Below are 24,420 nucleotides of genomic sequence, written 5' to 3'. Positions count from 1 at the left end.
TCTTTAAACTATCCCCCTGTTTATTAAAATAAACAAACTAAACGTAAAAGTGTTAAAGAAAAATCAAAATGGTGTGCAGCACCAGCAAAACACTGACTGCTGTAATAATACAAAACTACATTACTACAAGCTACTGACAGATAAAAAGAAAACAACAGGTTTTTTTTTTAGATTGTCTATACTACTTCCACAGGAAGCTGTAAATAAGCATAATGCACAATAAAATAAGGTAGGCAGTTGTACCGGTTAGTAAGGAAATCACAGCTGGGTATCGAGCCGACAGCCTGGTGTATATTCATGCCTGTGATTTCTCTAGGAACTCTGGAAATAAAGAGAAGACAGAAATAAAGATTTATGTTCTTTGGAAACATTTTATATAAATCACAAAATAGCAGGGCTTTTAAAATACAAACAGGAATTTTAGTTGTCAGGCATAACATTATGTCCACCTGCCTAATATTCTGCCCAAAACAGTCCTGACCCATACAGTAGCTTGTCTGATGGATCGAACAACGCGGGCCAGCTTTTGCTCCCCACATGCACAAATGAGCCTTGGCATGACCCTGTCACCGGTTCACCACTCTACCTTCCTTGGACAACTTTTGATAGATACTGACCACTACAGACCGGGAAACCTCAAAAGAGCTGCAGTTTTTGGAGATGCCCTGACCCAGTCCTCTAGTTATCTCCACAATTTGGCCCTCTTCAAACTTACTTAAATCCTTACGCTTGCCCATTTTCCCTGCTTCACTTGCTGCCTGATATTTCCCACCCACTAACAGGTCCTGTGATGAAGAGATAATCAGTGTTATTTACTTCACCTCTCAGTGGTCATAATGTTATGCCTGATCAGTGTACACTGCGTGGGCAAAATAAAAATTTTACCACCTCGATTTAACCATTAAATAGGCAATAAATAGGCAAAAAGGTAAAAGCCTTCTATATAGATAATTACTGAAGACTTTTCCATCAATGGCAAGGTTTGTCCATCAGTAGATTTTTTCTGCCCTGATGTAACAGGCATATTCTAAGATACTCAAATTGTGAATGAGTGGCTCAGAGAGCATGAGACAACATTTTCACACATGGACTGGCCACCACATTTTACACCTTACATATTTTACACCACTGAGAATCTTTGGGATGTACTGAAGACGACTTAATGCAGCAGCATAACTCTTCCATCATATATACAAGAATGCCTGTGTTCAAATATTCTTTTTTAGCATTTAAATCACCTAATACTACTACAGAACTCTGAACTAGGGCTTAAACAAATAGCAGCAAACTAACTGACAAAATCAATAAAATTCAATATGAAAAACAGTTCACAACTAATTTGTATTTTGGATGGTATGCTAAGAAGCATGCTGTGACCTACACTACAACAATTTAAGCCTTCATCTTCACTAGAAAATAGTGGAGAATCTCACAGAACAAAAAATAAATAAAACACATTACTTACACAATGCTACTACACAATAATAAAACATTTAGAAATAATTTTTTTTTTTTAAAGCAAACAGTCAAAGACTGAAAAAAATTAAAATGGGATGAAATGAAATGCCTACTGCACCCCAGGTCTCCTCACCTTACACTGATAGCTGAATGAACACAAACCATCTATTGGTCGACACAGGCACTGTACTAGTTCTATTGTCTCATTGTGTAGTTTGCACCTGTTTTCACACATGGCATTTTATGTAGTGTCCCAGTTAGTTTTGTGCTCTGTGTCATCTGGAGTTATATTGTTTCATTGCTCCACCTTGGTCATGAAGGAAACCCTTTTAATTTCATTGTGTACCGATTGTACTGTATATTGCTGAAATAACAAAAAAGACCACTTGATCTCCACAAACACAGTTGAAAAACTAGTGGAACATCTTCCAAGAAGAATCTGGGTAATTCTAACAGCAGATTGGGGCTAAATGTTCAAAAAACACACATATGAATCTTATGATTGTGTGTGTCCACAAACTATAATAAAATAGTTTTTATTAAATGTTGAACGTTTATAAAGGCAAAATGCATCTATATGAACTAGAATACAAGAAGCAACCAAGTTGCAGATCTAATTAGGTGGCACCTACAATTTCACATATAAGTCAATGATACAGTGTATGATCAATTACAGCATGCCATACATTGGCTGAACCAGTGTAGCAATGATTTATAAAACCGTGATGACTTTGCTAACACTCTGGTTGCATATGGGAGATAAGGAAGACAGACAGATTATGTATACATGTGTGTGAGAAAGACTGAGGCAGAGATAGAGATCTGTGTAAACAAGTATAAGAATCTAGGCTGTATGAGCTGCCCTCCTGAGAATGAGATCAGACAGAAATGCTGACTAAGTACTTAGCCCCATCCTTATACTCATTTCCTGAATAACAAATATGCTTATCTCTGTTAGCTTCTACTTTACACAGACATTTCTTTCCAGACAAAACCTTAAACACATGTTTGTCTCAAAACCTAATAGAGATGTGCAACAAGACTGGGATCCCACCAATGTCCATTGTTAAAATGGACAAATAAAATCTAATTTAAATTTATAGTAGAGAAATAAAGTAAAACTTGTAATGCAAGAAAAATACAAAATTAACACCAATGATGGCTTTAATGTAACTTCTATCCTTTTTCCTCAAATTTACTCAAAATGTGCTTAGATAACTTGCTGTTTGTGCCAGGATAAGTTGCTTGTCATATCTAGAATCTAAAAGCATGCAAATTATTCCTGATCCTGACCCCTGACATGACCTCATGCTTGTACAGCATCACTCTAATATTTTGGAACATGACGAGATTCCTTCTATCTCTACATTTTGGGCTTTTCCTAACTTTGTTAGAGGTTAATCTTGGTTTAAAAATTACAATCTGGAATTCCAATTCTTTTTGCTGATGAGTGTTTTGCACCTTGTGGTATGGTCCATTTTGGTTTTTTCTTCACAGCTCTCACAAGATTTCTGTGACCTGCTGCTGTTTCCTTTGGCTGATCTGAACAGAATTGTGTTTTTTGGTTTTTAGGACATTCTATAAATTGTTGTACTAGCATTCCCATTTTTTGTGCAATTGCTCTGGAATTTTTCTTCTTTTCTCAAGAAACAAAACTGTACTTTTTTATGTTGGTTCATCTTTTGCTTTAAAATAATTGTAGTCTTCCATGTGAAATACAGGCTTTAAAACAAAAGTAGATATTCACGACTATTAACTGTTTGAACAGTCAATCTTGTTACCTGGGCAACGAAATACGATTGTCATGTGATATGTTCCAATATTTCTGATCTCTTTAAAAATCAAACAAAAGCTGCCAAACTATTGTAAGTTATTAATTTTTTTAATATACATGAAAATATTAGGAATTGCCTCATTTATCTTTTGATCTTTAACCCAAATACTTTCACTCCATAGTAACAAAAGAATTGTCCTCACGATCTTATACTTAGTTTGACCATCCCATTCCAGATTTGGTCTCCCTTTAGTGATTAATCTGCCTCCAATGGGAAACCTTCCACTACATTTCAGAACATTACTGTCAAATTCAACAGGAGCATTAGTAAGTTCAGGCAGTGATGTTAAGCGAGGACTCCTGGCCAACTCCAGTTTTGGTGAAACATGTCTTCATAACCTTCAATTTGTGCACAGGGGATTGTCATGATGAAACATGTTTGGGCCTAATGTTCTAGTAGAAGAAAATCCTAATACATCATACAAATACATTCTATACAACTATGAGCTTTCAACTTTGTGGCAACAACTTGGGAAAGAGCCAAATATGCGAGTGACGGTTAAGACGTCCACGTTTGGACATATAAAGTAATTGTAAATACTGACTGAACTCTCAAAATTGTTTGACTAGCTCAACAAGGCTAGAGCTTGTGATGTTGTGAACAGGATTCAAATAATTTGCATTTATTTAGATGTTTTTAGAAAGATGTGTAGAAAACTAAGAATGGACACACAATGAATATTACAGTTGTGTTCAAAATTATTCAACCCCCAATGCTGTAAATGGTTTTAGGGAATTTAGTGTACATTTGTAATTGTATTCAGAATTAAATCCTACAAGGACTTCTTAAAGAACCATATGCAACTAAAATGACATCAATTAGTTTTGTAATACAGTAGTAAATGTTTCTTTTGTGAATTCTTCATTGACATAATTATTCAACCCCTTAAAGACTACCACTCTGAAGAACAGAGGTTCAATGAAGTGTTTTCAATCAGGTATTGAAAACACCTGTGGATATCAGGGAGCAGCAATAAAGCCTAATAATCACCAATTAGGCAGCTTTAAAATGACTGTGATACTCAGCTCCTTTTCCATTTACTGGTGTGGTTACAAACATGGTGAGGTCAAGAGAATGGTCCAGGAAGACAAGAGAACAGGTGATTACTCTTCACAGGAAGGGCAATGGCTATAAGAAGATTGCAAAGATGTTAAACATACCAAGAGACACCATAGGAAGCATCATTCGCAAATTCAAGGCAAAGGGCACTGTTGAAACGCTACCTGGTCGTGGCAGAAAGAAGATGCTGACTTCGACTGCTGTGCGCTACCTGAAGCGTAGAGTGGAGAAAAGTCCCCGTGTGACTGCTGAGGAACTGAGAAAAGATTTGTCAGATGTGGGTACTGAAGTTTCTGCTCAGACAATACGGCGCACCCTGCGTAATGAAGGCCTCCATGCCAGAACTCCCAGGCGCACCCCCTTGCTGTCCCCAAAGAATAAGAAGAGTCGACTGCAGTATGCCAAAAGTCATGTGGACAAACCACAGAAGTTTTGGGATAGTGTTCTGTGGACTGATGAAACAAAATTAGAACTGTTTGGGCCCATGGATCAACGCTATGTTTGGAGGAGGAAGAACAAGGCCTATGAAGAAAAGAACACCTTGCCTACTGTGAAGCATGGCGGGGGGTCAATCATGCTTTGGGGCTGTTTTGCTTCTGCAGGTACTGGGAAGCTTCAGCGTGTGCAAGGTACCATGAATTCTCTTCAGTACCAGGAGATATTGGATGACAATGTGATGCAGTCCGTCACAAACCTGAGGCTTGGAAGGCGTTGGACCTTTCAACAGGACAATGATCCCAAGCATACCTCCAAGTCCACTAGAGCATGGTTGCAGATTAAAGGCTGGAACATTTTGAAGGGGCCATCGCAGTCACCAGACTTAAATCCGATTGAGAACCTCTGGTGGGACTTAAAGAAAGCAGTTGCAGTGCAAGCCTAAGAATGTGACTGAACTGGAGGCTTTTGCCCATGATGAATGGGCGAAGATACCCGTAGATCGCTGCAAGACACTTGTGTCAAGCTATGCTTCACGTTTAAAAGCTGTTATTACTGTAAAAGGATGTTGTACTAAGTACTAAGATTGAATGTCACTTGGGGGTTGAATAAAACTGATAATGATGTGAGCTCAGAAAAGACATTTGTGGTTATTTCATTATAAATGTTATGTTATATTTGTCTGACCTACACGTGCCTCTTTGATTTAATTGTAAGCAGGATGACTGAATGATCATAATCAATGTCAAACCGACCAAAACAATAAATTTCAGTGGGGGTTGAATAATTTTGAACACAACTGTAATATTAAATAGATAACGCATTTAATGATTCTTTGTTTGATGTATGCAGGGGTGGGCATACCTGTTTTGAGGTGACTTCCCATAGGCATTTGCTAGGGATTCCCTCAGGACCTCGCTGGCAAACTGTTGTGTAGCCTAGAAATTAAATAAATAAATAAATAAATTACAGAAATAAAAACGCACAACCCAAGTTAATTTATTAATATTAAATACTGTTCAGAAGGTTTTCTAGTATTATGTTTTTTTCTTCAAGGAGAATAGACTGAGGCAGCAGAACCACGATGGCATTTATGTGGTAATCACAATACATTTGGAATGGCTCTGGAGAAGACGTGGATGTGCTTTTTAATCTGCTATCTTTAAGTAGCTTGTTATTTATTTTTATTCCATTCAAACAAGAAACAAAATCAGCATGATCACAAGACAGGGTTACATTTGCTATTTCAGTAGTACATGTAGTTAATTTAGAAAAAAAAATCTTCTTAAATTACATGATAAACTTGCAAATTCCTTGCAGAAACAGATGTAGAATAAAGACGAGTGCAATTCATCGACTTATTCCATCCCTCGCTCAGCATTACACAACATAAGATTGAAATGAGGGTGGAGCCCAAGACAGAAAAGTGCTTTTGTCCCAAAAATATATACCTTGAGAATCATAGCTTCCACTATTGGAGCAAAGACGTTCCTCTCCACTTCAACTGGCTGAAAACTTACACCAATCTGAGAGAGACAGAGGCGATAAAGAGTGAAAGACAGGTCTAGATTATTAGCAGAGCTAAATTAAGTCTCTGTTATAAACAGCTGTAAGAACAACAGACTGATCAAGTGTCTGTCTGAATGATAATAACCTGCTCTGCTGTGTCTCTAATAAACTGTGAAGAGGGACACAACCCCATGAAATATTTGGGCTCCTGCTCCGCCTCCTCCTGCTCCTGCTTGACCTTGACCCTCTGGCTGCGAACCTCTTTAACAGCAATGATGTCGACAGGCTCCGTGTCTTCCTCTTCTGGCTCAGTCTTCAGAATCTTTTGCAACTGCTCTAGACGCTGACACAGTTCCTCACCATCTGTCAAAGTAGATGGACATTCTACACACACACAGAGATTTAGCACTCTCTTTATTAGAAGCACATTTCTGTCATCTTGCCATCAAAAACATGCTTTCTGTGTGCTCTGCCATTAATATTATGAGCACAGCCTGTTTTATTCTCATTTTCTAATCAGAAATAATCAGCCAGTGAGTAAATCTTTAGGTCAAATGATCTTTTAATAGACATACTTGTGATAGGCCAATTTATAATATATTTAGTAGCAAGATTAAATATTAAGGGCCTAATCAATAAAAAAAACCTTTGGGCACAAACACAATACAATCTTAATGAACACAAAAACAGTGTTGTAATTGGTGAACTGTTCTTGTGTGGATCATCATCATCTTTATTTTACCCTGCTGATGAATTCGGGTCCCTGTTGATGTGGATTTACAGATGTGCACTGGACTGTACAACTGCATGATATTTTTAAGGTCTGGGATCCATAATTAGTTAATAAACAAAAGTCAGGATAAATGCACACATTTAATAAGTTTTAATGTGCGCACTGAGAAGACTGATCCAGCCCAGATGTTCTTATTGAGAGTGCTGGGTTAAGTTGCGCCTTGATGAAATTTACAGTTTATGGGATGCTCTTCACCTCCCCTAATGCAGGATTTGTCATGGTTTTCTACAGGAACGTATGCAATGGTGAAAGCTGCATCTGTACAAATGTACGTGACCGTTATTAATGTTAGATAACATGTTTTGAAGGTTTGCATAGTGATTACTGTCATTACGGTCACGATTACTGTCATGAGAGCTTCAGTTTAAATCATGACCCTGCCTCAGCCAGCTGTGATTGGGCGCTAGAGAAAGCAAAAGTGGATCTGCTTTTTAGGAGTGGAAATTTCTCTCGCATTGTTGATCAGAACTGCATTAGCTAATCACAAAATTGGGCAGGTGTATTTAATTACTATAAAAAAATATGCTAGTTGCTTAAAAATGTCCAGAATAACTAAAAAGTGTCTTACTATCAGTTTATCAATTACACAACCGTGCATCAAAAAAAATATCAGATCACTCAAAATCTTGGTGTTTTTACAGGTCACCACTATGTATACATACAAACACACATGCACAAGAACTTGGACACAAACCTGGCTCACTGTCTATCTGTGTGAGAATGTCTTCTATTGAGTCCTCCTCTATGCGCTGGGGTTCAGGGTCAGGGGGTGTGTAACCACGGAGGCGGCACCACTGCACCACTTCCCTGGTTTTGGGGGGGCTGAGGGCCTGCAGTCGTGGGTTCCGGTCTAAAATATCCTGAACTAGACGCTTCACTGCTACTGCTCTCTGGAGCTACACATACGCATGCAACAGAAGAGAGGAGGCAAGAGTGAGACCACATTTGACATTATGCTGACCTGAGACATATTAAAGTGCAATGTCATGTCTGTGTGAATTCTGTAAATTCTTTCTCAGCTTCAGACTCGAAGACACACACACACACACACACACACACACACACACACACACACACAATACCTCCGAAGCTCTGCGCTTTCCAATGTTCCAGGAATAGTATTGCTCCACAGAGGTAGCACAGAATGGGTGGGAATCTTCCGCTAAGAACATGCACACACACAGCATTATAAGTACAATTTAATTTGCCAGGATAAAAAAAAAAAAAAAAAAAAAAGAATCCAAAGTGAGTTTGAGATTAAATATAAAGCAAGTAGGTGAGAAGTGGCTCACTTTTTTCTGCGACAATCAAAGGAAATTTCTTCAATGCAGCCGTTAATAGTTGCAACATGGTTTCAATATGTTCAGTACTACGAGAAAGAGATCGAGAGAAAGAGAGAATATATTATCATTATTAACTTTGCCTTGTTAAAATGTAATATAAACAACAGCAATCAAAATGTACTCCTAACTGTGACGAGTAACTGTACATGCCACTAGACTGTTTATGTTGGTTGCAGCAGCATCGCTGGTTTACTATTTAGATATTATGACATTAAACAGAGTCTGCAAGACTGGTCATTACACAAACCGTGCTAGCGATGTGTAGACCCTGGCAATAGAAATGCATGTCTCAGTGCTCAGTACGTTCAGAACTGATGTGATCTCATGTGTGACAGTTTCTCTGCACACTCACTACACTAATTCACAGCATGGGCAATTTAATGAGGCTGATGCTGCCCTATGTGCTCAGGTCAGTCATCTACAGCTCTATTCAAGACACTGCTTTAACACTCTTAAATGTTTTATCAGGTTACTTGTATAAAAAAAAAAATATATAAAAAAATAGATGCTGTGGTAGTTCCTTAAAATAAGTGCCATTTGATATTTAGCCAACTTCAAATTAGGCTTCTGTTTGAGAGTGCGACACACACAGTTTTTGATCACATGGGCAACACTGATTCCTAAAAAAGCTACAAATCAATTTAACTTCTGACAACGGTGGCAATTTTTACAGTACCCTATTGCAAATTACAAAATCAGCTTTTGCACTGGTCAAGTTCAGTGTCTCCTTCCTTTTTGCTTCTCAGACCAGAAACATGTCTGGCATAGGAGGCGGGGCAGCTGGAGCACTCAAATCATTATTTCTTTTGTTGCAATAAATGAATTACGAATTTCTTGTGGGTTTATAGATGGTATTTGTTTTTGACTTGTGGAGTGTTGGGGCAATATATTTATATCAGTGTGTATGTTTTTTTTTTATTTGTGTGTGTTGCTGGCTGCCTGTGGGCTTGTGGGTTTAATTACATTGACTTTTTATCTTGTGACCGTTCTTACTTAATGAGTTCATGTGTCGTGGTCTCTGTGCCTTGTTCCACTTTAACAGTAGCAGATGTGGCTGTGGGCAGGGGAGTAGATACAGGGGATAAAAGGGTAGACGTGGGCGTTACTGGAGTAGTGCAGGAGCTGGACAACCCAGGTTCTGTCTTCACTACACACACACACAAAAAAAAAAAACATACAATGAAAGGATAAAAATACTATTAAGTCTACATACATCAAGTATTATAAATCTACATTCCTATGTTCATTTACAGGGTACTGTACGTATTTGTGCCTCACCTTGAGCTATAGGTGTGGTGGTAGAAGGAGAAACGCCACTCTGAACACTGGATGCAGCTTTAGAACCAGACTGCACTACTGCACAAGACATACAAAGATGGAATTCTTAATGATTTTTACACAATTTGTAGATTTTAAAAAGTGGTTATTTAAATGCTTTCTAATGGATCCATGTCTGAGAAACATGACACATACGGTTTTCTCTCTTTCCCCCCACATAGTCTCTCTACTCTCTATTATGTCCCATCACTATGGAAACTGAGAGGACCATTACAGGAAACAGCTCATCTAACACTAGGATGTTCATGTGCCTTTCCCACACATAGAATCGGAACTGGCTATCATGTTGCCTTTAGACAGAGGAACAAATCAATCTGTGCTGTAATTACAGCCTGTAAGGGATAGGGAGAGAGTGAGAGAGAAAAGGAGAAGGCAATAAAATGGATTCAATAAAGGCATTGAACAATAAGACCAATAGGAGCACTACAAACAGTATACAAGTTTCTGCTCCAAAATATACACTGACTAAATATTTTGTCTATAGAAAAATAACTAAAGGAGGCAAACGCACCAAACAAATGAGAGAGAGCATTCTGCAGACTCTCAGAACTCAGCCGTACACATACATCAATCTAACAACAGCTTCTAGCCTTATAGGGTCAGAGTGTGGGCTTAAAAATCTGCAAACCTTCAATGTCTGTTGGTGTGAAGGTGGGCAGAGAATGAAGTTTGTCGTATGTATAATTCTCTGATGGCTTTACACTGTGCATTGACACTGTTCTCTGTCAAAGTGAGATTTATCCACTTGCTATTAATCCAAACTGCCTTAAAAAAAAAAAAAAAAAAAAAAAAAAGATGTGTGTACCTGATGAAAAAGATGAGTGTGAGAATAGATAAGGGATAGGAAAAATATACAATATGTCAAAAGTGAGTACACCCCTCACATCCGTGCAAACCATTTTAGTATATCTTTTAAAGAATCAATACTATAGAAATGAAACTTGGATATATTTTAGAGTAGAGTAGATTTTTAGAGCTTGTGTAGCAGTACAGATTTTCTGTCCTCTGAAAATAACTCAACATACAGCCATTATTGTCTAAATAGCTGGCAACAAAAGTGAGTACACCCTAAGTGAACATTTCATAACCATGTCCAGTGTCAATATTTTGTGTGAGCACCATTGTTATCTAGCACTGCCCTAATCCACCTGGGCATGGAAATCACCAGAGCTGCACAGGTTGTTGCTGGGTTCCTCTTCATGACATCACAGTATTTCTGGATGTTAGACACATGGCGCTTTATCGCCTTCCGCTTAAAGATGCCCCACAGGTGCTCACGGGTGGAATCCATGTTTTCCTCAATGAACTGCAGCTCTGCAGTACCAGCAGCACTCATGCAGCCCCAGGCCATATTGCTACCACCACCAACTGACTGTAGGCAAGACACAATTTTCTTGATACTCCTCATGAGGGTGTCACCAGTCATGGGACATGGTTCCATTAATTCATGCTCTTGGACAAGTTGAACAGTAACTCTATACTGCTATACAAGCTTCACATTGGCTAAAATATATCCAAGTTTCATTCCTATAGTATAGTCCCTTCAAAAGAATATAATAAAATGATTGCTAAAATGTGAGGCGTGTAGAAACTATTGTAAGATACTGTATATAAGTACGAAGGTAGAGAAAAAGAAATATGAAGAACACTTTCAAAAATATACAAACAAATGCCTAAGGCTTAATAAGCCACCTGAAATGTAATGCCAAGGGAAAAAAGAAAAAAGAAATTGATATGGAGCAGGTCGTCATTTTATATGTGTAGTGAAAGAAGTAGATAAATTTATGGACATATAGTCATGTCCATAAATATTAGACATTGACAAGGTTGTTGTTAGCTGTTCACCATGGAATATTGATGAAATAAATAATATTTAAAAGTTATTATTGTTTATACAGTACAATTTTTATGAGGTGGAATGTGATTAGCTAATTCTTAGCACAGTCACACTTCCCATTACAAAATGGCATGCCTGTTTATGCACACAGGTTACTATAGCTTTCCCACGTTTCTTTCAAACTCAATTTCAACTCTGTCAGGGCATACAAAATTCCAGTTCACTCCTCTTGGTTGTGGACCGAATTTGTTCTTTATGCTCGATTTATTTTCCCCTTCAGTTTAAACGTTCAGCTTTTCTACATGCAAATATCACATGGATTGTTACAGCACCCACATAACAGAAAGTGAGGGAAATGGGGTCACCTTTTCCTACAGGCATTAAAATGGTCTGGAGACCGGTGGAGGCCCCGCTGATGCTGAGCTGCTTAAGTTGGTTAGCTGGAATCGTCAGTACAGTCTGTTGTGAGCCTGACTGCCCAGAGTGTAGCTTTAACATGCCTGTTAAAATACACACACACACACACACACACACACACACACACACACTATAGTAAAAAAATGTTAAGCAGTAATCAAAGATTAAAATCAAAAGAATTTAAAATTAAAAGTAAGATTTGTAATATTTTTGTAATTACAATTCTAGTGCTTTTGATTTTCTACTACCGAAATGATTTGTGTTTTAACTCTATAATTGTAAACATTGTATTCAATTTTTTAAAACTTTTTTCCACTTTCTTTCACAAACATCCTCATTATAATCTGAATTTCAGTTACCTGTGCAAAATATATTATTCTGAAACAAAAAATCAGACACCTGAAATTGCAGTCGCCGTTTTCCCACTGACTGTAGCTCCTCCCACTAGAGATGCAGCACTGACCAATGAGGGACTGGCGCTCTTGGGCACGCTCATGACCGCTGTCCCTGCTCCCTTTGACAGGCTAATGAGCGGCATGTTGATGTTTTTAGACATTGTTACAACGGCGCCGGTGTTTTTCGAAAGGCTAGCTGCTGAGCTAGCACTCTTGGCAGCACTGATTACTGCAGCCTGATTGGCTGCCATCAGTACAGACGGCGGTGCAGCTGCTTTAGTACCTGAGGAAGAGGAGGACACTACGGCTCCCTCTGCTGACTGGAGGGTGAAACACAGGAGAAAGAGTGAGAGGAATTAATAACAGCATTACACTAAACATGTTTAAAAACAAAGATAATAAAAGATTAAAGAGTTTCATGAATGCTAAGAATAAACAGCAGAAAAACAGTAACATAGCCACGTGCCTATGTGTATTTTACCTGCTGGGAACTGGAGGTAGCAGCGGGTGAACTTGAAGTAGTGGCTGTGATGATCCCCCCAGTCATCCTCAAAGTTGTACTGCCTGGTTTTGACAGGTGTGCAGCAGTCACTGTCTTCACCGATCCGTCAGACAGCTTTACCTGAGATCCCTGGGAGCCTCCAACCACCTGCCAATTAACACACATACCATGACACCTCGGCCGGTTTTGATGATTTAAAGCTTAAAACAATAATTCAATCCAAACTACATACTGTGTTTAAACAGTAACGTGGTTCTTGTGCACCTGTTTTTAAAGAAAATTGATAAAATAATATATAAATTCATGCTTGAGTAACATGATATAATTGCATTAAAATATTAATGCATGAAAAAAAAGTCAGCTAAGATTTATAAATGTAACTCCTATTTGGTGACAAAGCAAGTACAAGTTAAAGGTTTGTGCTTTGGCTTATGCTCTTTTGATTACATAATCATGCGGCAACCTCCTAAAATATATCATATTTGGATAACAACTGGCAGACAAACAATACTTGGTTTCTTCCCCAGTCCTGTTCTCTCAGTATCCAGTTTATAAATTGCTAAAAAATTAAATGAAACAATTACAATACATTTAAACTTTGAAATGAAAAAGGTTCTGACTGACTGGCAATAAATAAGCAAATGTTATTTGCATACATGTACTGCAATTGAACATCTTTTACAGAAAAATATTGATGTAAGTATCAAACAATATTTATTAAATATATTTAAATGACTTCATTCCTTTTATTGCCAAACAGTTTACATTGCTTACCAAAGCATGTCAGGTTCAATGTGTTTTAAATGTTTTTCTCTATTTAATAAGAAAAAAGAAAAGTAAGGGATAATGTGAAGCTAGCATAACAGAAAATGTTTAGAGCTTTCAGTGTTTATGTTCTACCTCGCTAAATGCCAGATTGTGCATTCAAATGTGTGAAAACTTCAGTTAGCAGGAATGCAAAAACAGCCAATGTAGGAAATATTGTATGTAACGGTCTATAAAAATAAAATTTTCACGCTTTAGTACCTAGCCAACTTTTTGTTGTTGACAAAACAAGTAACTGCTTTACTAAATTACTGAATGCATCGTTCCTGCTTGACAAATCCAGGCTGAAGCAAATGGGTCTGCTGTCAAAATGAAGCAATCATCACTGTAGCGGCTTGGAACTTCGATGCCACAGTAATAATCAGAGGCAGACACAAATAGGGGTTTAACGGTACACAAAATTCACGGTTTGGTACGTACCTCGGTTTTTCAGTCACGGTTTGGTTCAATTTCATTAAGGTTAGGGAGAAGAAATTGCATGACAAAATTGCTTGCCTTTTTTTTATTTATGCAGTTTTTTATTATTACATATATATTACATATATAACATTTGTGATAAACATTTGAACATTTTTAAAAGAAATAAAATAAAATGTCTGCTTGGTTAAATATTAAAAATTATATATTTTATAAAAACAAAATGATGAAATTAATGCTAAACTATTTGATTAAATTAAGTAATCAATTAAATTGGCACAAAAATGTATAGAATAAAATTCAATATATGGAATAATTAGTTTACATCTGTTACCCATTTGGTGTGTTTTATATTAAATATTTAATTTTCTAAAAATATGCTCTACTTAACCGTTTTCATGCATGCGCAAAACAAATCTTATTTCCGGTACAGAGTGAGAGTAGCCACAGTGACACTGCGCTAACTATTTTTATACCCCTGCCATGTATGATTTCAAGTTTAATAATAAAAGAAGTGCGAGGTGGAGACTAAACAAACTTGCGGTTGTCCACTTAATACGCTCCTGAGGGAACTCCGATTATAACTTTGTTTCGCACGTAAAAAGGATTGCATTCGGTACACGTGTACTGAACCCGAAAGCCAAAAGAAATTTCAGTACAAATACATGTACTGATTTCTATTGTCTAATAAAAAAAGAAAAAATAATTTCTGAGCTTTTGTAATATGAAATGTAATAAGTAAAGGCTGGCCAATCTTTTTCTGGATCTTATTATTAATGTTTAGATCTCACTGGGAAACAATCATCCGAAACACTAGATTAACGCGAGCTAAGAATAAACACCGCTTTCGTTCTGAGAGGAAGTGGGTGAACAATTCTGTTATTATGTTAGTGCAGCGGTTTCTGCAATATGAGGTAGCACCTAAAAAAAATTACTTTGTATGTGCGTGTGCAAATCTTAGGCTTTTTTGCCTCACATGCATTTACTTCAGTTATGCAGAAAACCAACACACAGAGCTCTAGAATCACACTGTAGGCTGAGAGAAGAGAGTGTAAGGAGAGGGGATTAATAATCAAAATCTGATTCAACCAAAATGTGTGTCAAAGAAAGCAGGCAAACAGAATGAGGTGGTGGATACAAAACTATCACCATTGCCTGATATCATCGCTATACCATGCAATACTACACCATCAACATACCAAAAGTCCATTATGCAAACCCTACTGACCAGTCTACAACAAACACTTCCTCCCTAACCACAGAAATAATTTCATATTTATTTATGAATAATTATCATAGTAAAATCAGTCCTATTCTCTCCCCCACACATAGGTGGTATTTAAATGGAATATACAGTGCTAGTTTTGATGCCCATTTTGTTTTTGAGTACAGAAAATAATTTGTGGGGTAATCAAACAGACACGCATGCTGCTGAATCCCGGAGCAGGTGCTCATTCAATACTTAGCAGCAACTCCTGAAGAATTCAAGAACACATCCACCCACACATGCACCAAAGCCTGCTTATTAGCCATGATTTATTAGCCTAGATTTATTAAAAGTATAGTGAGTTCTGATTTAACATTAATATTTGGTAACAATATACTTAAAATAATTTTGATGTCCTGTATGTATTTTTGCCCAGTACAGCTAATATCATTCTACAATGTACAATACTGCTTTCAGCATGAATATACTTTTACTACAAATCATAATCTGCATAGATGGGGATCTCATTTTGCTTCTACAAAACCAAAAGATTCTGACACTATGAATAACACAAGAACCTTGTGGAACCTTGCGTCAAAAAAAAATTAAGTTTTATTTGTATAGCACTTTTAATAGTGGATATTGTCACAGAGCAGCTTTACAAAAGAAAAGAATTATGAACATTAATTTTAGCATCATAGATTTGTCCCTGTAGGTGTGCAAACCAGTGATGATGGTGACAAAGAAAAGAAGAATTTATTCGAGTGCCATTCAAAAGTTATAATTCAGAAGTAAAACTGAAGAAAAAGCATCAAGATATATAACTGTATGTCAAACTAATATCTGAACCAATTTCCACTCATATACCCATTTGTCATGTGAAAGACTTTCACGACACATACCTGAGCCAGAATAGCCGCCTTCTGTCCTGCTGTGACTCTAATGGCCTGCTGGGTAATGGAGGTGGGACTGGCTGCAGCATGACCTGTGGAACTGGCAGTGCCCGTTTTCCCGGAACCCCCTGGCTGGCCGACCAAAAATGTGCCCTGGAAAGATCAATACCAATAGGGGTCACTACATTATAGACAGACCTTTTTGTTGTTACTGCAGGAATGGTATCACACAAAAAGACAGACTCGGGCAAATATGCAGATTGATACATGCTCCTCCCCCAAAAACTATGAAAAAAGCACAAGTTTAAGTGAAATTTAAATATACATAACATTTTATATATAGTTAACCTATAAAATCCTTATATGCATAAAGTTCTGTTAGATACAGGAAATAACTTTGCCCAAGGCATTGTAGGTAATGCTAAATTGGCCAATATATGTCATAAACTAATCAAGTATTTTCACACAGAATGGTGTGAAAAGAATCAAAGCGAAGAATGATCAGACTATTGATATTGGTTGCAACTTTTTGTCAGATTGGCTACATCAGGTCACATCTGGTTCCACCAGGGAATCTGTTTAAGCTCACATTTTATGTGATTGTAGTGTGTGCACCAGTGGATGATTGTGAAGAACTCAGTGATTTACAATTATCTAATAATCACAGACACATTTAAGGACACAAAAATCATTTATTCCAAAAACTCATGAAACGTGTCTTATTTAAAACAAACAAACAAACAAACAAACAAAAAAAACATGAAACGTTAAAAGTGGATCAAAATTGAAACACTAGAATAGTATTTGATCGGTGCAGAGAGTCCTGAAGTGTGGAGGTGTGTTACCTGTGGGGTCTGTTTTAGTATATAAGAGGTGCAGGACAGGCTACTGGATCCAGTGCTGCTGCTGGATGACTGAGCAGAACCAGCGGAAGAACTCTGAGACTGTTGCGCTAGAAAGAGAAAATAAACACAGTGAGAGCATTTTAGCAGCTAAAAGAGTAACGTGTGAAAAAAATGGCTCGATATCTCTATCTATAATAAGGACTCGCTCAAAACCTCCCAGCATTAAGTCACAATTTATTATCAGGGTTCCAAATAAAATAAAATAAATTATACTGACTGCCAGGAAAATGGTGTGTGTGAGCCCTGACCTGCAGTATTGGAGGCTCTCAGGATGGCTCCCTGTGGGATGAGCAGGAGTTTGCCCTTGCCTGATGGATTCTTGCTGTTCGTGGTCAGGTACAACTTGGTGCCCGGAGGCAGGTTTGCCAAATTAGCCAGGTTATTCACCGGCAACTGCAGCGTTGCCATTACTGAGGAGAATGCAGACAAGACAACTGTAGTTAGCGCAATTGTTAAAAGAAGTCAGTGATAATATAATGAAAAGCATGAAGATGGCGCAGATGTGTGTGGCTTGCCATCTGACCTCCATGTTTCTGTTTTGTTTGTATGGACCATGTTGCTTTTATGTTAATCACTGATTGCCTACGATCTGCAATAACCTTTAGACATTTATTATTCAATGCCAAAGTCTTCTGGGACATACCCCAACCTAAACAACTATGAGATTTACCCACTAGTGCCACAGGCAAACTTACCCGGTTACCTACGTTGGCGGGGCTTTTGAACCCCCACTGCAAAGACGCCGAAGGAGAAAAAACAGGGGCAGCCGCTAGGTTGAAGTCAGCCTAGACACCAGGTTTGACTTAAGCCTCGATCTCTGCCTCATCTAATATAATGCATTAGATATATAAATGACCATAGACGTTGGTGACATGGTAGCTTTAGTGCTATTAGATTTAAACTCAGCTGAATTCGTTGACCACAAGATTCTCTAATCTCGACCGGAGCGGTCAATTGGAATCACAAACACCCTACTTGAGGGTGGTTCCAGGCCTTTTTATCTAAGAGAAGTGTTTTAGTTAATCTAGGTGTCGATTCTTCTTCTGTGACCCACCTTATTGTGGATTATCCCAGGGATCGATTGTGTCACCTTTATTTTGCTACTTATACAGGTTAACTCTAGGATCTATTACGAGTAGATCTGATGTCTTGCCACTGCTATGCAAATTACACCCAACTCTACATACTGCTTCTTCTAATCAACACTTCTCTCACTAATCCCAATTTTTCATTCCCTTAGTTCTCAATGTTTTCACATCCCTCATGTTTCTCTCCGCTCAGTTATTTTTTTTGCATCTCACATATTCACACTCTGTTCCCAAAATACTTTCTCTCTCTCCCTCCATATGTTTGTTTGTTTCTGGCCTCTATTACTCTTTAGACACAAAACCACCGTTGGCATCTTGACATCGGAACGTTACAAAGATCACATTACACAAAATGTAGATTTTTCTTTGATAGATTTCAATAAGCAGTTGCATGTTTCTGGTGCTTTGATAGCTTTCAATGTGTGTGAACGTTACTTCTGTTTGCCACATTAAATTGGAGTTTAAATGGTATGTTATATTGCCCTAAAATATCACATTCATTAATACGTTTCAACAAACACATGCCATGATTAAACTTTGCTTTGAAGAGACATAAAAAGGTAATGAACTCTGACCTCCACTCTTGCCACTGCCTCCAGATCCTCCTGTTGATTTGGTACCGGTGTGCACCTGCTGTACAGACACCCCACTGCTGGTACCTGTTCCGCCCCCACTGACAATTGCCTTAGCTACGCCCTGCGCCAACACCTGCTTCTGTCCCATTACCTTGGAAACAGCAGGGCTGGACTTAACTATGATTTGACCACTGCCAATAGCCACTTGCTTTACTGCAGACTGCAGGGCAGAGCCAACTGGAATCCCCACTATCTACAAAAAAGAAAAGAAAAATAGGTTATTTATTTATAATCCAACATTTTGGGATGAATAAAGTTTTGCCAGAGGAGATTAATTTATTTTAACACTTCTTCATACTCCTAAGTGCCTCAGTTATTAACTAAAGAGACTAACTAATCACCTTGGTAGGTGTGGCTCCTCCCCCTGACCCGACCCCACTCTTCTGAGGTGACACAGCAATCATGTGACCTCCTTTCACAGTCACATACTGCTGCTGCTGTGGCTGGGCTGATGCAGTAGTACCGGTCTGCTGTTGTGAGGATGTCTGAGTGGTCACTTCTCCTGGCTCCTGCTTGATGATCACCTACAACACGATGAAGAACATCAGGGTGATGTGATCGCTGTCAAAACTGTAAATTGTGCATAACATTCCACAGTGTAAGACAAGCTCCTGCTACATGCATTATGTATGTATAACAGCAATGTTCTAAAGAGTTTATGGTGACTGTCTCTTTTTAGTATCAAATGACATTAACAAAACAAAAAAAAGAAATTTTTTGACATACTATACTATACTTCTCGTAAGTACACATTAATAAAACCACAGCTGAAAATAACTATTCCAGATTCCACACTCGTTTTATTGATGTGTTTCTAAACAAATATACAAACTCTATAAATAACTACCGCTGCGGCCCGGGTTCGATCCCCGGTCAGGGAACCAACCCCAGCCATTAGGGTTGCACAAGCCAGTGCACTCTTAGTGCCAGTCCCAAGCCAGGATAAATAGGGAGGGTTGCGTTAGGAAGGGCATCCAGCGTAAAACGTGCCAAATCACATATGCAGTTCATAAATACGGATGATCCGCTGTGGCGACCCCTAATGGGAGAATCCAAAAGAAAGTTTATAAATAACTAGCTCAGTACTGCTGTGTATTAGCGACACGTACTAGATTAGTTGCATAGCCACTGTAGTGTGATAAATGACATCTGTATCATCTGGTTTCCACAATGAGCTCAACCACCATAATGTTTAAAATGCTGCTTGTTTCGGGTAATCAGAGATTTACAAACTTGCTGAATAACAGAACTGTCAGAGAAAATATTGCTTCCAATGCTTTTACTGAGTAATTTCCTCACTACATTGTTCAGACTCAAAATAAAAGAACAGGAAAAAAAATCAACATGGAAGTGACAAGCAACACCAGCCTTGCAAACTATAGAGGTTGACATTTCACAATACCGAAATTCCACTGAAATAATTATAGACAGTGGAAGTTCACAGAATATTTATACAATTTGTAAAGCATACTGAGTCACAAGACTTATATTAACCCACTTAAAAACAATCCCAACACAGATAGGAATTTCTGGGAATTAAATGTGTAGGGAATAATGCTGATGGATTCCTAATACCCCAAACTCCTAAACAAATCTAGCTTCTAGTTTTAGTGCTACACTCCTAAAATACACAAGTGCATTGTAGGTAAGAAATGCAATATGACTGAAAGGCAAACAGACATACACCCTGGTCCAGAATGATTGGAGGATACCTGGAGCTTTTCCCCTCTAAGAAGATATATACTGCTGACAACATGTAAAGAGAAATATTACATAAAAGTGGCTTGAAAATTGCTGATTCTACCTATTGCACTGACATGAGTACATTATCAGACACCCTTACCTAGAAATTCTATAAATATGCTTAACTGACACAAGCATTAACTAGTGGCCTTTACAGGTGCTTTATCAGGCCAAGAGTGCAATACTGCAATACTGCAGTCTTATGCAGAATGCAAAGAGAGAGAGAGAGAGAGAGAGAGAGAGAGAGAGAGAGAGAGAGAGAGAGAGAGAGAAAGAGAGTGAGAGAGAGTGAGAGTGAGAAAGAGCATTAGGCCACATATAGGCCAATATCAAACCTCTACTTTATCTCCAAGATTTTAGAAAAGGTTATAGCACAGCAGTTATGCTCACATCTACTTAGGAATAACATTTTTGAAATGTATCAGTCAGGATTTAGGCCTCATCATAGCACAGAGACGGCGCTAGTTAAGGTGGTAAATTATTTTTCTGCTTTTCTCTTTATATATGCTGCCTCTGGGTGAAATTATACATAAACATTGTAATCGCTTCCATTGCTGTGCTGATGATACACAGCTGTATATTTCAGAAAAGCCAGATGAGAGAGATCAACTTAATGTTGAGGAGTGTGTTAAGGACATTAGACAGTGGATGCTTGATAACTTACTTCTGCTCAACTCAAATTAGATGGAAGTACTTTTACTAGGACCACATGCAGCTAGAAGTAAACTTTCCAATTACGATTTACGATTAGCATCTCTGGATTGTTTTTCTATCTCAGTGTGTACAGCAGTCAAAAACCTTGGTGTGATTATTGACTCATGTCTTTCCTTTGAAGTTCACGTGAATAATATTACCAGGATCGCCTTCTTTTACCTTAGAAATATTGCTAAAATTATAAATATGATGTCGTTACAGGATGCAGAAAAACTATTTCATGCTTTTGTTACATCTAGATTAGACTACTGTAATGCTCTACTGTCTGGGTGCTCGAGTAAGTGCATAAATAAACTTCAGTTAGTTCAGAATGCAGCAGCAAGAGTCCTCACTAGATCTAAAAAAACATGACCACATCACCCCTGTTTTAATCAGTCTACACTGCTCCCAATCAAATCTCACATTGATTATAAAATACTACTTCTGACGTATAAAGCACTTAACGGTCTCGCACCGCAGTATCTGAATGAACTTCTGTACCAACATGATCCTTTACGCCTACTTAGATCAAAATGTGCAGACTATTTGTTGGTACCTTAAATAATGAAGACTACAGCAGGGGGCAGATCTTTATCTTATAAAGCCCCACAGTTATGGAACAGCCTTACAATCAGTGTTTGGGACTCAGACACAGTCTCATTGTTCAAGTCGAGGTTAAAAACTTATTTATTTAGTCAAGTCTTTTATCAGTAGATTTGTCTTAGGTAAAGGAGCAGATCTGAAGGGATCAAGAATAAAGAGTGTTCGGTAAAAGGAGATATTTGTATGCTGTCGTCCCCTCACTCTCACACGTTCACTCAGGTTTGTTGACGGTGGTGTGGTGGGTCGTCTCTTATCCCAGAGATCCCTCATGTTTACATTTGTGGCATTTAGCAGACGCCCTCATCCAGAGCCCTTATCCAGTCGCCCTTATCCAGAACGAGGTACAAAAGTGCTTCGAGTCTCTAGCTCATGTCTGTGTTACCTTCTGGTTCTCCCTTTTAGTTATGCCCCCATAGCGAGTTTTGCAGGAGTCCCAACTGCACAGTGACCTTAACTTTCATACAACAATAAGGGCACATAATAATCCATATCCCTTTCTTTTCTTTCTCTCTCTCTCGGTCCAGTTAAACATGCTCCTGAGGATCCAGTGACCACTGTTCCTGCCCCTCTTCTCGCCGTGGATCTTTCCACTTCATCCAGGCCTGCCTGTGCAGCTGGGGACGGTTTCTCATCAATGCCTTGGGTGGTTCCATGTAATTCCGGAGTAAGAATGGGAGCTTTGAGGATGGATTGGGCTGTAGTTAATGTCAACAGACTGCTACACTGACTCAGGACTACAGCTTGCTTCTGATCCCCATCACTGTACCACGCAACATCGTATATCTGCAATAAATGGACGTTCGGTGCAACCCAGATGAGGATGGGTTCTGTCTTGAGTCTGGTTCCTCTCAAGGTTTCTTCCTTATGCCATCTCGGGGAGTTTTTCCTTGCCACAGTCGCCACCGGCTCGCTCATCAGGGACAAACTTACACTTATAAATAACATTAATTTTTTATCACCACATTATCTGTGTAAAGCTGCTTTGAGACAATGTTCATTGTTTAAAGCACTATACAAATAAAACATTAATTAAACTGAATAGAATATAGTGCAATTTAACAAACTTTCTCTCACACACAGCTGCTGAATGCGTCTCACTGCTCAGCCTGGCGGGAACTATTAATATCTTTGTGTGTGAAAATAGCCAGTAGTGTCAGGGGACAGAAAACATTGCAACACCCTCTGAGCCTGTCCCAGATAGAGTTAGAAGATTCCCTAATCTGCACTAACTGTCACTGCACAGAGGAGAACAGCCAGAAGGCTGCAGTTCATAAAAGGCCTAAGGAACAGAGAGAAAGTGAAATTAAGTAAAAGCATAAGAGAAATAAGAAAGGAACCAATTAAATGCACTGAAAAGAGATATGATGAGGATGCCCCGACCACCAAGTCGAGCCCTTAAAATATAGTTCAAACATGAAGAAAGCTTTAAAAGAAACTACTGCAGACATTGATACTCATGAAACTATTTCTATTTTCTATTTAGTTGACGTGTTAATTACAGTGATAATTTCATCCCTCTACTAGTTGGACAAATGGACAACCCAGAAAGGTAATGCCTCCCTACATACTACATCCTGCAACCATTAAAAAGGATAAGAGAACATGGCATGATGGTGAATCAACAGGCACAATGGGGACATTAGGGTCATCCTTAGTTTATGTCAAAACTCTTGCTGAATCACAGTACACCTGCTTTGATATTGAACAGAAGGTGTGTGTTGGAACAGCTGTTGCTGCATCAGAGAAGAAGTGTCAGTTAACATTAGCTTATTAAATTTCAATCGGCACAGCAGCATAGCTGTTAAATTAAGACCAGCATTTCTCTCTATAGATCAGCGCTGTCAACCAATTCAAATATTTAATCGTGTTTAATCGCAAGATAGTCATGTTAACTCATCATAAATCGCTTAAGTGCACATTTTGATCTGTTCTAAATGTACCTTAAATTTATTTTTTTCAAGTTTTTACTTGAATCAACTCAAATCATACTCCAATCCAACCTAAGTGTGGACAAATATTGATGCTTAATGCAAATGTATGTTTATTATTAGTGAAAACAAACATGGAGCATGAAGACAAAATACCCTTGTAAGCGTCTTAAAGTAATTATGGTGTTTTAAATAATGCAAATCATCAGGATACCAAACTTTTACTCTGTGTATACAAATATATCCAGTGTTAGAGGGATGTTAGAGGCGATAAGCGGAGGCAGAGGGAAAACTCGTTTTTTTTACTATCACTCCTGTACTCTACGTATCCCTAAACTTTACAATTTTTACTTTTTCTTCTTTGCTTATCTTAATTTTCGTCACAATCTTCGCTTTCTTTTCCTCATTAATGTACACATAGCACCCCATATTGACAGAAAAACACAGAATTGACATTTTTGCAGATTTATTAAAAAAGAAAAACTGAAATATCACATGGTGCTCAGTATTCAGACCCTTTGCTGTGACACTCATATTTAACTCAGGTGCTATCCATTTCTTC

General features: G+C 38.2%; 1 protein-coding gene across 1 annotated transcript in view; it reads right to left on the bottom strand.

Moving 5' to 3' along the window:
• The window catches only part of yeats2 (YEATS domain containing 2), a 45,420-nt gene that overhangs the window by 2,201 nt on the left and 18,799 nt on the right, over positions 1-24,420 (bottom strand). Inside the window, exons 14-30 of the mRNA XM_046876620.1 lie at positions 19,233-19,415; positions 18,832-19,084; positions 17,417-17,578; positions 17,109-17,215; positions 16,273-16,416; positions 12,901-13,068; positions 12,424-12,739; positions 11,973-12,107; positions 9,711-9,788; positions 9,426-9,579; positions 8,382-8,458; positions 8,172-8,251; positions 7,784-7,985; positions 6,442-6,680; positions 6,239-6,313; positions 5,652-5,725; positions 244-321 (exon numbers count right to left, since the gene is read on the bottom strand). Of these exons, the coding sequence (XP_046732576.1) occupies positions 244-321; positions 5,652-5,725; positions 6,239-6,313; positions 6,442-6,680; positions 7,784-7,985; positions 8,172-8,251; positions 8,382-8,458; positions 9,426-9,579; positions 9,711-9,788; positions 11,973-12,107; positions 12,424-12,739; positions 12,901-13,068; positions 16,273-16,416; positions 17,109-17,215; positions 17,417-17,578; positions 18,832-19,084; positions 19,233-19,415 (2,525 nt within the window). The remainder of the gene's footprint in view (positions 1-243; positions 322-5,651; positions 5,726-6,238; positions 6,314-6,441; positions 6,681-7,783; positions 7,986-8,171; positions 8,252-8,381; positions 8,459-9,425; positions 9,580-9,710; positions 9,789-11,972; positions 12,108-12,423; positions 12,740-12,900; positions 13,069-16,272; positions 16,417-17,108; positions 17,216-17,416; positions 17,579-18,831; positions 19,085-19,232; positions 19,416-24,420) is intronic.

The sequence above is a fragment of the Silurus meridionalis genome, chromosome 20, assembly GCF_014805685.1.
Source record: "Silurus meridionalis isolate SWU-2019-XX chromosome 20, ASM1480568v1, whole genome shotgun sequence".
Lineage (NCBI taxonomy): Eukaryota > Metazoa > Chordata > Actinopteri > Siluriformes > Siluridae > Silurus > Silurus meridionalis.
The sequence above is the reverse complement of the archived record's forward strand: the minus strand, read 5'-3'. Positions and strand labels throughout refer to the sequence as shown.